Source organism: Acanthochromis polyacanthus, chromosome 16 (genome assembly GCF_021347895.1).
Source record: "Acanthochromis polyacanthus isolate Apoly-LR-REF ecotype Palm Island chromosome 16, KAUST_Apoly_ChrSc, whole genome shotgun sequence".
NCBI lineage: Eukaryota > Metazoa > Chordata > Actinopteri > Pomacentridae > Acanthochromis > Acanthochromis polyacanthus.
This window is the reverse complement of record NC_067128.1, coordinates 28,106,356-28,121,030: the sequence shown is the minus strand read 5'-3', so window position 1 is coordinate 28,121,030 and position 14,675 is coordinate 28,106,356. Positions and strand designations below refer to the sequence as shown.

At 39.2% G+C, this 14,675-nt stretch overlaps 1 protein-coding gene and 1 pseudogene across 1 annotated transcript in view; one reads left to right on the top strand and one right to left on the bottom strand.

Moving 5' to 3' along the window:
- Positions 1-2,326: 2,326 nt before the first annotated feature.
- LOC127530400 (nicotinamide riboside kinase 2-like) lies at positions 2,327-3,565 on the bottom strand (annotated as a pseudogene).
- A 7,707-nt stretch (positions 3,566-11,272) lies between these two features.
- Positions 11,273-14,675, top strand: part of rev3l (REV3 like, DNA directed polymerase zeta catalytic subunit) — a 93,267-nt gene continuing 89,864 nt past the window's right edge. The window contains 1 exon segment of the mRNA XM_022216436.2: positions 11,273-11,938. Coding sequence (XP_022072128.2) covers positions 11,800-11,938 — 139 coding nt within the window. The 5' untranslated portion in view covers positions 11,273-11,799.

Sequence of the window (14,675 nt, the reverse complement as noted above, 5' to 3'; positions counted from 1 at the left end):
GGAGATCAAAACTACTTTAATTCTTGCCTAAGGAGAGGAATTATTACTGTACACAATTAAAAAACAACAAAAAGGGAAACTGTAAAAAATAAAAATAAAAAAATCTGGCAGCAAGGATGCCAGAAAAAGAACATGTAAAATTTTTTTTGAAAACCTGTGAAATTCAGAAAAATTAAAAAAAATCTGAAAAAAATAACTACAAAAAACTGAGACAATAAAGGCGCATATTTGTCAAATCAATGTACTTTATGATGATAAAAATTGTGAAATTTTATAGTCAAACTTTGTAAAAACAAATGTATTATTTTCCTTTACTTTTTGTAACTTTATTCAAATAACATCAAATACATAGAAAGCAATATTTTGGGGATTTAAATATAGTAAAAACAGTGCAATTTTACAGCTGATTGTTGTAAATGAATATAATAATACAGATTTTTAAGGCGGATCTTACTTACAATTTTTTTTCTTATTTTGTTGGGTTAAGATTATGTTTTTTAAAATGTTATTTTACTGTGTATTATTTTGTAAATAAACAAAACTGCAAACAAAACGACAATTTTTCAATCCTCAACTTTTAAAATATTTCAATACAGTAAAAATTTACAATCAAACATAAACGTTTTTTGTCTGTGACTAGTTATCTGTAATTTACACAAAATAGGGAAACTGTGGAAAATACCAAATTTAAAAAAATAATTTTCAGTTAATTTTCTTTCAAACAGCAGTTATTTCTAAAATAATGTTTTTCCTGATTTAGATACAGAAAGAAACGGGGTAATTTTACAGTCAAACATTGTAAAGTAATAAATTAGCATTTATAAACAATGATCAATTATTGATGTGGACATTATAGTTACTTAGTTTGGGGATGTTTTTTAAGGTTATCGCGTAAATTAATTTTTTAAATTTATTTTTTGGGGGGGGAAATGTGTAAAATAACAGTAAATTACTCAAAATACTGCTAAAAACATGTATTTTTTACAGTGCACTAAAGGAAAAGATAAGTCTGTGATATAAGATTCTTTTCGGTGTGGTGTATTTATATGTAGAAGCTGGAATCATTTGGCGAGATAACGAGAGAAATTTATACTGTTTAGGGTTTTATTCACACCAGATTTGATACAATTTCTGACCCATGTGAAAATTCTTTATCAAAATTAACTCTTTATCTGTCCATTTATGAAACACATTGTTCATTGTTGCAGGTTCAGAATTCTGATATGTGTTTCCGCATGTACAGAGAAGGAGAAGTTCTAGTTTGACAGAAGAGACTTAGTGAAGAGCGACTTTCTATGATTTTTAACTACAGCTCATGGTTTTAACCAGCAGACGTTGTTGCATGACAGGAGCATGAAAAAGTAGAACAACCTCATTGTTTTTCCTCCTTAATTCACCTCCTACACTATCAGTGAGAGCCACACGTCCTTAAAACAGATGTGAATAGAAAATGGCACTTTTGAGCATCACAGTTTGAGCCTCTGCTCCCTCTGGGGCCGTCCATACTAAAAATGTATGCACTGAGTGCAGCGTAAAGCACTTTAGATAAAAGCACCACCAAACACTACATTAAACATGGAATTCTGTTGCATTAGTTGGATTTTAAAAGTGTTTCTTCCCTTGTGGAGCTCAGACGTCAGCAGACGCCTGCTGATTGGTTCATTAAGACTCTGACTGAAGGTCAACACTCAGCCCTGCAAACACTTTTTATCATCGAGGAGTCGTTGGCTGCGATGTCCTCAGCATGAACCGGACCGAAGCAGCTGTTTGAGGAACGTTAAGGCAGAAAGCAGTGAGCTCAGCACATTCAGTTACTGCTGCTGTCACTAGTGGAATACTGAAGAGTCTGAGAATGTGGAGGCTTCGAACAAACTGTGGAGTCGCACAGGCAGGGGCGGATCCAGATTTATTTTAGTGGGGGGGCACAGGGGGATACAACAGATATTTGGGGGACCACCGAAAAGTTGTAAGAAAAAATGAAAGCTGCTACCGACCTCTCGCTTTTACAAAGTATTTTTCTGTTTTCTCTTTTTTTTGCTCGTTAACCCAGTAGGAAAGCTGTATATGACCTTTTCATTTTGGACTGTCAACATTCAAATTATGATGGACTTGTTTCCTTGTTTATGTGAATTAAAACATTATTAGCTGCAGCCTCTGCCTGTTGTGTAAAACTAGTAAGCTCAATTACAGTATCCTAAGGGCAATTAAGTGACAAATATTGTGCAAGAACAGCACTATATACAACCCTGTCAATTTCCACTTCTTAGAATGTTTACTGACAATTATCACACCTAAAATAAGAAATAATATTCTGTACTTTTAGCAACTAGTTCTCAGCTGTAAGCCATAAACATCATAAGGTTCTGTTTACTAATCATTCTAAATCAAAATGAGTATAACCCAATACACACTGAACAACAACAATCTGTACCCTTGATCTGTGGTAAAATAATCTTAAATGTTCTGTGCGGTAATGTAAATTTTAAAATACAGTAAGTAGCACTCTATACATTTAATAGTAAACCGGAGAACAATAATAAACAGTAGCAATATTACATATTCTTAAGTCATTTAATAGTTCACAGCTCAGCAAACATCATAGTGTTCTGCATAGAAATCAAAAAAGCTGCTCTCAATAATCTTCCACAGTGAGCAGATGTTCTTGTGTTGCAGGTACATGGGCCAGATGTGGCCATCGAACAGGCCGGGGGGGTCTGGCATCGTGTACTTCCTAGACCACCTCCTCTTTTTGCGTTCTTCATATGGGATGGAAATAAAGTAACGTTGGTTTAGCACGTCGATCAAAGGCCTGTAAGGTGTAAAGCAGGAAGCCCTCCACAATGAGGATGTGAGTCTCCTCCTCCTCCTTATGGTTGGACTTCGGGACGATCTCTGTGTCCAGGGTGTGATTAACGCCATGAGACTTCTCAAACTTCACCGGGTTCTCCAGCCACACATAGATCCTACTCATCATGGCATCCATGTCCAGAGCAGTGATGAAATCGTACCACTTAAAACCATCTTCACCAACTTCAATCTGATCTTGGGGCTTGAAGAAGTCATCCTGATGGACCACACAGCAGTTGGGCAGGTTCTAGATCAGGCGGTTGGTAAGGGTGGTTTTCCTTCCATTGGTTACACCGCGGATGCCGATGATGTACTTCATGTTCTCGGATTGGTCAAAGCTCGGAAAAAGGGTCAAAAACGTCAACAAAAACCGGGTCGGGAGTGATCAGACGTGAAAGAAAGCTGAAAAAGAGAAGGTTGCAGCAGGAAATATCAACTACTGGAGTCCTCCATGGCACTGGAGTTTAGTGAGTAAGGTAAGAGCAGAAAGGGAGATGCCACTTGGACGTTGTTCTTCTACCCAGAGAGGACCTCTTTCTGCTGTCTCTGCTACACATACTGCCCTTGTTGAGGTTTTAGGTGGAATATTCCTTTTAACCAGCCCCTCAGGTCTCTTTGAGGATTTTGCGTGGAATACTCGGTTAAACCAACATTTTAGGTGCATGTCCAGGGATTTTTGGTGGAATGTTCCTTTAAGGTGGATGTGTGAGGACCTTGTAGGTGGAATACTTCTGAAACCAACCTTTTAGGTCAACATTCAAAGAATTAATGTGGAATATTCCTTTAAACCAACCTAAATTTCATGTTTTGATCATTATCAAGTGAGAAACCTCAGTCCAGACTCCTCATAAATACGTTTGAGATTTATGCTGCTGTTATTTGTTTAGTCCAGACTAAATGACAGACTAAATGAAGGGAAATCCAACTTTTGCATGGCAATGTCTAATAAAAGGACATTTATTTCCAACGTAAATGTGTGATATTCATCCTCTGGAGCTTCTCTTCACATCGTCTTCCACCTGGACTGGTTTGGTCAGGAGCATGTGCAACAAACGTGGAAAAACTGCACTTTAACATCAATGAATGACACTAAAGTTGAATCTCTACATAAATGAGATTAACTCCTAAGTTTAGGGAAAGTTCAAACAAAAGAAGAAACAGTTCAGATAAGACTTGAGAATGAGCTTATTTTGAATAAACATCTCAGACGTTCTGAGCTTCAGCACCTCTAGCAAGATATTTCAACAACAAGCAACTCCAGAGATCCAGAAGTTGGAGAGAGTTAGCTTTAGCTGAGCCAAAGAACACGTGGGACGCTAACCTAGCAAACATTTCAGACTTTTCTCTGTGAATTCTGAGAAATAATTTCCTATTTAATGACAGAGCTACACATCTGAACTCAGTCTCATTAAAACAGACTCTAATTCAGTGTCATCCATCCATATCAAAGTGCAGTTACACAAAAACTTTGTTGCATGAGCTCCAACAAAATCTGTCCAGGTGGAAAGCCACCTTGACAAACAGGAAGTGGAAGATTCCAAGCAGATTTATAGAAGGGGGAGCCAGACTGTACTAAGTGTGGTCCAGTATAGAGGGGTGTTTTGTGGTTTTTTTAGGCTGATAATGATCATTAGTGAGACATTTGGAGGAGATATTCATTTTCAGTAAATGAAAGTATTTAAAATCTTGGAGTTAAACTTAGAAGAACACAAACTCTAACAGAAAACTTTGTTGATACATTTTTGTTTTGTTTACAGATGTTAAGTTAAAGGGGTTTTATTCATGACATACAACCAATCAAGTCACTCCAGAAGACAGAGCGACCACAGCTAGATAAAGGTTCAGAGCCAAAGTAGCGCCATTTTGAAATTGATTTCTTACTGTAAATCAGTAAAAAATAAAATACTGACAATCAGTAAATCAGTCAGCCCACAATTACGACAATTCTTCAATGTTTGTCTCTTTCCTCTGACTTGTTATTTGTACAATATACGATGTATATGATGGCGTTTTTTGAACCAAAGGCTATACTGTGATGTTTTCTAAGAGACATACCATGCTACTCTGTTTGTTCTGGCCCTGGGTCGCTGCTCTCCTCTGTTGTTTTCTGGATTGTACTCAGCTGCATGCCTTCGTCCCCCCGGCCTCCGTTGACTCGTCCCATCTGCCGTCTCTGGAGCTGAAGCTGGATTGGAACAGACCAAAGTACAGTCCAATCACGATGTCAGCTGCCTCTCAAAAGGCTTCTTCATCTGGCGGCATTTCTTTTGAGGAGAAGCTGAGCTTCATCAGAACTTTGTAAATGTGTTCCAGTGTTTGGTGGATGTGTAAAGAGATAAAGAGGGACCTTTGAATTGCTCAGAATGGAAAACAGAGAACCCATTGGTAGTTTTGGGTTAGGATGCTACTGCAGTGTGTTCTTGGGGTTTAAGAGGTGAAAAGGAAGAGTTTTTTTTCATCTTGATTATCTTTTAATTTGTTACTGGTTGGAATGCCCATCAGTGTCAACGTGAAGTTCACTTTTAGTTCTGTTTGTTTATTTTTACTTTACTGACACCCATTTGCTTTTAAACCCCTCGCATGCTGGGTTTTTGTAAACTTTCTCTTTCAAATAAATACTCGTCTAACCCTCTGGAAACCAGCGTTTGGACTGTTTTTGTGTTGCTCCTCACCTACAGTACTTCAGACAGCCGGGACAGAACATTTGGTGGACTAAAGGCTATATCATTTTTTGGACGACATGCTATACTATGACGTTTTTAGAGTGACATGCTTTTCTCTGACGTGTTCTTAGTGACATGCTACAATGTGACGTTTTCTGAGCGACATGCTATACCATGACGTGTTTTGGACCAAAGGCTATACTATGATGTTTTCTGAGCGACATGCTATACCATGACGTGTTTTGGACCAAAGGCTATACTATGATGTTTTCTGAATGACATGCTGTACTATGACGTGTTTTGGGCCAAAGGCTATATTATGACGTTTTCTGAATGACATGCTATACTGTGAAGTTTTCTGAGTGACATGCTATACTGTGAAGTTTTCTGAACGACATGCTATACTATGACGTTTTCTGAGCAGCATGCTATATTATGATGTTTATTGAGCGACATACACTGCCCCCCATACCGCCACGGAAGATCTGCCACTGCACACAGGATCAGACGGAGTACATTAAAGTTTGTTTTAAGGTGGAATAACTGCATTCATTCTGCAAACATGACAGTAAAATAATGTTTCATTTGTCAATATTACGTGTCTACAGCAGAGGAAGCTGCAGTTTGAGAACCATATTTCTGGGACCTTTGTTTTTCCACCAAAAATGATAGTATCTGTCATATTTTAAAGGTTTATTCCACCTATATAGTATTTTCTCATTCATGACTAATTTTCTAACTGTTATGATTATAAAGTTTTGTTTTTTGACCTAGATAGTACTTTCTAAAGAAGCAGTTCAAGTTTTTCCATTCAAAGGATGTCCTGACTATTCAGAATTTTAAATGTTTATTTCATTGAAATAGTAATTCATAGTAAGTTGTGTTGATAGAGATGTGTTCTCCCCTAAAATACAACTTTTACTCAAGTATTTGTAGTTCTAAAGATTTATTCCACCAAAATTACACATTCCAACAAATTATGGTTTATTAGGTTAAGATGCTAAAACTGTGGTTCTAGATCTGCAATCGTGAAAATGTTGCTCTTCTACTGGAGACACTCACTTCTTCTGATTGTTCCACCTTACATGTCTCTCTTTTTCTCGAAAACAAAAACATTTGTCTCTTCTGTTCATTTCAATTTTTTCATGTTGTTCAATTCTTCTTCACATTTACGTCACTGACAAAACTGTTCACCATTTTGATTTTGAGAAATACACTTAATGCCAAGAGTTGAGACGGTGGTTGGTTTGCTTGGCTTAGCATAAAGACTGGAAACAAAGGGAAACTGCTAGCTGGGACCTCAAAACAAAATCCATGTGCCCGAATCTCTAAAGTGTAAATATGATACATTGTAAAAACTCTTGTGTATGTCCTCCTTGTTTGGATGTTCTCATATGTAAATGGTTGTATTTATATAGCGCTTTTATCCAAAGCACTTTACATGATACATCACATTCACCCACTGATGGCAGAAGCTGCCATGCAAGGCACTAACTACAACCCACCAGGAGCAATTAGGGGTTCGGTGTCTTGCTCAGGGACACCTCCACATGAGCTCGACAGGCCGAGGATCAAACCAACAACCTTCCAGTTACAAGACGGCCACTCTACCCACTGAGCCATGCCGCCCCATGTTAGATTTATAGGAATGTTGCAGAGTAACACACACAAAAAAACACCAAAAAATATTCACAGATTTATTTTTCTTTTTAAAGTAACATGTAAAACATTACTTGTATTGAGTAACATCCCCAACACCAATCACTGGTAGCTGAGGCCCTGAATATGCTATATAAAACCTTTTTGCACTCAGTTTTAGCTGCCACAGTCAACAATACATATTAGAAATACAGATATTTTAAAAATTACAGCATGTAAGTGCTGATTCATCTCACTTAATGTTTTCTCTTTCAGTGTAATATCATCATAAAGGCTTGCAGTGTGTCTGTGATGCAGCTGTAACCCAGTTTCTCTTAATAGAATTTCTGAATGTGCTTAAAATGCTTCTGCATCGTTTCTTATGCTTATCTATGTGACATCCTTTTTGTTTGATGTATCCGAGGATAACTTATTTTATCTGCTACCAGGCGCAGTAAATATTTAAACCAATAAGAAACGCGTTCTTCACAAACGACCAATGAGGACAGTGATGCTTTCCAGCTCTGTGATCTCTGAGCCTGATCCTTGTTTTGGTGCTGCAGAGGCAAATGAGGTGAAAACGCTGTCAAGCTCAGCTGAACGTTCACCAAGACTGTTTCCTGTTTCCAGGCTGAAACGCATTAAACTACAAAATAAGTCCTTTAAAGGAACCAGCACTGAAGCAACGAGGTTAGCTTAAACTATTGTTAGTACTCTTAAAAAAAAATTCGCACTAACTCAGAATTCCCCCATTTTTGATTGCTTTTAACATTTAAAATTTATTATCGTGAATAAGGTGTTGGTAGTAAAAGCTGAATTAACACAACTTAGGGTCTTAATAAAATTACTTTAGAAAAAATCTTCACATGAGCTCTGTCCTTTTCTCAATCTTACTATACTGCTAAACTAGCTACCAGTTAACCAATAGTTCAAACTACATTAATTCGTAACAGACTGAGGAGTGTTTAATCTGTGGCAATCAATTAGCAGATTAGCTGTGTGTGTGATGTCCAGAGTGTTCTTTAATGGGAGCTCAACAAAATAAATTCTTTTCAGTGATGTTTCCATGAGCAGAAAATACTGATGCTGCACAGAGTGTATTGACTTTACACAATTCTGCTATATGAAGAAAACTGTATTCTAGAGTTTTTTAAATGTTAAAATAACAATAATAATACTCATGTTCTAAACTTTCAGTGTTGCATGAGTGAAAGCTGACAGTTTTCCTATGCCTGATTGTAAAGTCGGTAAAGTTATTGAACAGCTGAAACAATTTTGATTAAGTTAATACATTCTGTGACATTTTCTTTAGTAGCTATTAAGACCAGTTTAGTTCATTTGTGTTGTCTGTGTAAAATGCTTAGCGCAATATCATCTTTTTTAATCACACAGAAGAATTTCTACAGCATCATTATATTTAATGTCAGTATTTTTTGATACAATAACAGCTTCTTAATACATACAAATATCTTTCTAAAAAAATACTTTTTTTTACAATCACGGGATAAAATACTTTTTTATTTTTCATCCAATTTGTTACTATATTTTTATATATTTATTTATTTTTAGATTTTCTTGTGCTGAAAATGCCAAACTGGGTGTACTGGGTTATTCAATGCATTTAAACCTGTCAGTTATAATACTCTGTACATTAAAAATACGCTGTGCAACATAATCTTTTTTCAAGACATTTTGAAGAATCTCTGAAATATCTATAGACCCTTTATTTGTTTACAAACATTGTGACGTTTTTTGTGGGCGGGGCTTATGCTGGAGGCAAAAGTGGAGCGAGAAGTCAAGCAGGACTGGGAGTATTTAGTTTGCGCTGGGAGTTTGCGCTGCAAACTCGAGCATTTTTAACCCGTTAAACTTAAGTGTACCGCCGGCGGTACACTTACTAATTTGCATAGGAATTTCAAGAATGTCCGAAGGTTGCAAACGCGATTATACAAACACTATATGCCGATGGAAAGCTTAGATTCTCATGAATCCGCCGGTATAAACCACTTTCAGATGTGATTACCACAGCGGGTAATATAAACACATTTGTCCGACAAACAACGAATATCCATCCATCCTTTCTCTGTACACGGCTTCAACGTACACAGCGCGACTCACATTTCCGGGTTCATTATTACACACAGATGAAAATATTCCACAAAAAACGGCCATAATCCAACCTTGGTCATCCAGACAACACAAGCCAGTAAACTATTTTGTCCAAAACATGTCTTGAAGTCGGTATATAATCCACGAATCGGTCGTTTTCAAGGAAATGCACCTCGCGATGGGCGTCCAATATTCCCTGTATTTCTCGTCATATTTAACGGGTTATTGTTTTTGATTGTATTTTTTCTGTGTCTTGTTGTGTCCTTGTTCTTATGGTGTGTGTATTTGGACCCAGTGTCTGGAATAAAGCTGAATTGAATTGAATTGAATATTTTTTATTTACAAATAGAATATTAGCGATTTTTTTACTGAAAATGGCTGGAATTGACTGCAGCTGATCGTCTCTGTCCAGTCTTTTCGCCTCAGTGCATTTAACCACAACTGTCTTCGTTCCCTCTGAGCACGAGTGTTCGGTGGAATCCTATAAAACTTTAATTTGCGTTCGCCAATGTCATTCCTCCTATTCTGGCATCCAAAAACACAGCAGGACGACATTTTAGAAAAGTTGATAGAGCCTAGTCCCTCAGTCTTTCGCCTTTCTGTCCGCGGGCTTCCTCTTTTGCCTCCAGCTAAAGCTGTGACGTCATTCGTGACGTGGGTCATTAAAGGGTCTATAGAATCTGGTCACTGTCAACATTTTTAATATCAGTATTTTCTACTCATGGAAGAATAAATCAAACATTCAAACAAAGCTGTGCAATACCTGAATTTCTACAGTGCATAGGATTATCTGTACAATATCAACAGTACTTCTGTTCATTTATCACTTATTTTTTATTTTTCTATTGATAAAATACTTGAAACATTTATTTGGTACAATATTACCTTTTTTCAGAACAATCTGTGAAATGTCAATATTTTTAATATAAATATTTTCTTCTCATGGAACAATCTGTGCAATACCGGTGTCTTTATACAACTGGAATAACTATGTGCAGTACTGTAATTTTTCACACTTAAATAAATCTATGCAATATCTGAATTCCCACAAACTAGTACAGGGGAGGGCTGCACAGTGGACGTAGTGGTTAGCACTGTCGCCTTGCAGCAAGATCCCCGGTTCAAATCCCGGGGTGGGCCTGGGATCTTTCTGCATGGAGTTTGCATGTTCTCCCTGTGCATGCGTGGGTTTTCTCCGGGTACTCCGGCTTCCTCCCACAGTCCAAAAACATGCTGAGGTTAATTGATGACTCTAAATTGCCCGTAGGTGTGAATGTGAGTGTGATTGTTTGTTTGTGTATCTAGCCCTGAGACAGACTGGCGACATGTCCAGGGTATCCCCAGCCTTCGCCCGAGTCAGCTGGGATAGGCTCCAGCACCCCCCACAACCCTAATGAGGATAAAGCGGTGTATAGAGAATGGATGGATGGACGGATGGATGGATAGTACAGGGGAATCTGTAAAACACCTGAAATACATATGTACGTTTCTTTATTTTTCTATTGCTCTGTTTTACTCATCTTTTTAAAATTTTGTTTTCTTGCACTATCCTCTTTGTTGGATCACTGTAAAATTAATGAAAGGTTAATTATCTTATGTTTTCTTATCTAAAAACATTCTTTTTAAGACATTTGTGCTGAAAATACCAAACTGGATGTAGTGGGATGTTACTGTTAGCTCCATGCATACTTTTATTTGCACTATTGTTCCACACAGGGGTATCTGAGGACAACTCGACACAATAAAAGAATTTAAATAAAAAGGAACTATCTCTATTTCGCTGGAGAAACAAACCACGTTTAATGACACGATCTTCAAACTAGCGGTATGTCTTTACACGAGGTTACTCAATGGAATTAACTACTCTGTAACTGTTGTCCATAAACAAGTGCCATATCTGAATCTTTCAAAATAAAGCTCGATCTGTTGACTTGAATCACTGCGCTGACTGCCCAAGCTGCCTTTATTCTGAAATTCGTTTCAGGAAGTAGCGTTGGGGTGACGTCCGGTTAGCTTACTGCTCTGTGACTCTGTAACGTAGCGCCGCCAGCCTGTTATGGAAGCAGAGGGAACAGAAGCGAGCGGCGGGCTGATACAGCGGGACCGGCTGGGACTAGTTCTCAGGCGTGATTTGGAAAGATAACGCTACATACGGGGAGCCTGGGGGACGTCTTCCTGGCTGGAAACACAAACACCCATACAGAGAGATTTTAAAATCCACAGAACCGCTACGGTGACAACATGAACCCGACAGCTGCGGAGGTAATTACCCGCCGCCGTCGAATGTAGCTCAGCGGCCGCAGCTGGACCTTCAGCGGCGGCGTCGTCACCTCGGAGCCACGGGAATCTTTTTTTTGTTTGTTTTTTTCATGGGACACAACTGGGGCTTCCCCCACTGCTCTGTCGTCTGTTTTCCCGCCGTGACAGCCTCCCCTCCTGCTAGTATCGACTCAGCACCGAGCTCTCCGCGGCTTATGGACTCGGAACAGTAGTTTTTGTGAAGCTTTTTCTGCCGCTCCGTGAGCCAAAGGACGCGGCAGTCATGTTCGCGGTGCGCATCGTCACCGCAGACTACTATGTGGCAAGTCCCATTAAAGACTTGGACGTGTGCTATTCTGAATTCAGGGAGAGCGACGTGAGAAAAGTACCGGTGGTGCGGATATTCGGAGCAACACCCGCAGGTTTGTCAACTCTTTGTGTTTATTTGTTGTCGGCTTTCTGCTTTTTTTTCTTTTCAGCTCCGCACGCCGCGTGGTAGCCGCTGCTGCTGCCGCTTGGACGCGAACGCGGCGGCGCTGCTTTGTTTAGAGGAAACCTGACGGCTGCTTATGCAAAATGATAAAAAGGTGTTTCAGAGTGTTGACACGTTGTACCAACGCGGCATGCACCTCTGCTTCTCTGCATACAGGCAGTGCCGCCTGCAGTGCCGCCAGTCCTCCTCTCCCTCCTCACCCGCTTTGTTTTCTCCCCCATCATGGTGCTGCTCCTGATCTGCACCTCTGTCTGCCACATGTGGCATTAGGAGGAGGCAACTTACCTCTTCCTCTTTGTGTTAGATTTATTGTGCTTATTGCAACCTGTGGAGTGTGGACAACACGCTGCCACCTCCTTTTCTTCTATTTTTCTTTGTATATCTAGAAAAGAAGAGACTTAAATAGAAGAAAGGAAACACCCCACCCCACTAGTGAAAATACAGCAATATTTGAAGCCAAACAGATGCAGCAGTGGCAGAAAATGACAAATCTGATGCTTTCATGTGCAGAAAGACTAGAAATGCAGGAGATCTGGACAGCACATTAATATGCAGACTGTAACAATGGTTGTCATGATAAGTAAAAATCCTCACTGTTTAACCTGCGGTGCTTTTTCTTGTTACAAAACCTTTATGTGGAACAGATATCATGACATACAATATGCAATACTACCAACAAAGAAGGCGCTGATATTTATTGTAGATTTGTGTCTCCTCTGAGCTTTGGCACATGCCCTGCTCTCTGCTAAAGCCATTGCAGCCGAGCACTCTGGGTACCTTAATCCCCACGCCACAAAACAATGGAATAATTTCCTGCACAATGGCACAGCATTAACACCCCTGCCAAATTCACCGGCGACTGCACTACCCCCTTTTCAACCCTGTATGACAGGTGAAAGCACCGTTCCAGTACAGTCATGGTGTGTATTTTTAGAAGGGTCAGTCTCCAGTGGGGGAAAATGGGAGCGAAGGCTGGTGTCAGTCAGTGCTCCTCCTTCGCAGGACGACCCAAAGCAGTGTCCAGCAGGATGCACCTCCAGTGAGGATTAAAGGCTTTAGAGCAGAGAAATAAAGTACAGTGGGTCAGGGGTTTGGGTGCCAGGTCTAATTCGGTCCTGTCATAAACCTGCACGTTCGCATGCGGTGGTTCTGATACAAGAGGGCTGCTCACACACATACTGCTGCAGAGGCAGGCTGGGAAGCTTCTGAGTTGAATTTATGTGGAGGAGCAATTGTCAGCATTCACCGAACCACAATCAACCCATGAACTGCAAACATTGCAAACCAGAAAGCAGGATGATACTGTATGCATATATAATTAATACTGTGATCAGCTATGAGATTATATGTGATTATATAAATTGTTTTTTGGTCTGAAAATCTCCTTTATTGTTCTAGTAGCAACTACAATGATAACAGAATTAATAATTTAGCAAATCTGAAGAGATTTCATAGTAAATTTCCAATAAAAGGATGAAGCATTTGTTGAGTTCAGCCTTATATGCAAATTTTCTGTTTTCCTTAATATATGAAGAGAAAGAATTGAACATCTTGGCTGTCTGTCTGATTTAACTGTGTAACTTTGAGCTACAAGAATTTTGATGGACATTTTTAGCCATGTTCTCACCTTATGTGGACTAAAACCCAAAGATATTAGCAACTTAGTAAGCTCTATCCAATGAATTTGTGGTGTTTTTGCTTTGCACATGAAATAATAGCACATGAATATGTAGACAGATATGGGACCAACCTGTAATTTTAGCGATTATCCACATACACAGAAAATGCAGTATTTTTCATTCTGGCTGTTCTCATATCTGTGGCCATCTTGATTATGGGTCATTAGTTATTGAGGCTGATTGGTGTGTTTGATAAGCGACTTTTTTTTTTGTTGGGGGGTGTTCCGTAGTTTGGTAACTGCAGTCAAGATAGACAGCAAATGTGGAAATGAAGACATCCGTGACATTCATAATGCATTATGTTTACTACAACAGACTGCTCACTTGTCATTACAGGAAAACACAAGTGTAATAATTAATAACATTAACATCGCATTAATGATGATGGCTCAGTTCCTCGTGTGTCATGCTAGTGAGCCTTCATGCATAATATCAGCACTTTGAATGTTACTCACTTTCAAGGAATCTAGCCCCACCTGAAAAATGGTTTCTAACAGGACAAGATAGTAGTCATAAGATTGATGTTGCTTTTCCTCTACTTTCTGATCACATTTGACCCATGCTGCTGACACACACTCTTGTTTAGAGCCCATCTATATGCTTTTTGTCCTGTCTGATTGGTCAACATTCCTGATTATGTGGCATTTAAATGGAAACCAGGATCTCATTGGAGCATTGAGAGCTCTCACTGCTTCAGTCCTTACACCAGTGCACTAGTTGGCATTGTCTCTTTGTTGTCCGTGTGGTTTGATCTGACTGTGTGTTGTTTCAAGTCACAGTAATGACAAAGTTGTCTGCCTGTAGTTTGTGTGCTGTGGTTGGTGCGCTGCAGATTCGCAGCAGCCTCCTCTCGCTCAGTTTATGTATTCCTTCTGTGGCTACGTTTCCAGAAATAAAATTACATCACCATCTGGAATGCATTGAAGCAGAGAGCGATCACTTTTCTCTCTCTGTAGCCGAGGCCACACCTACTCAAAATGTAGCTTT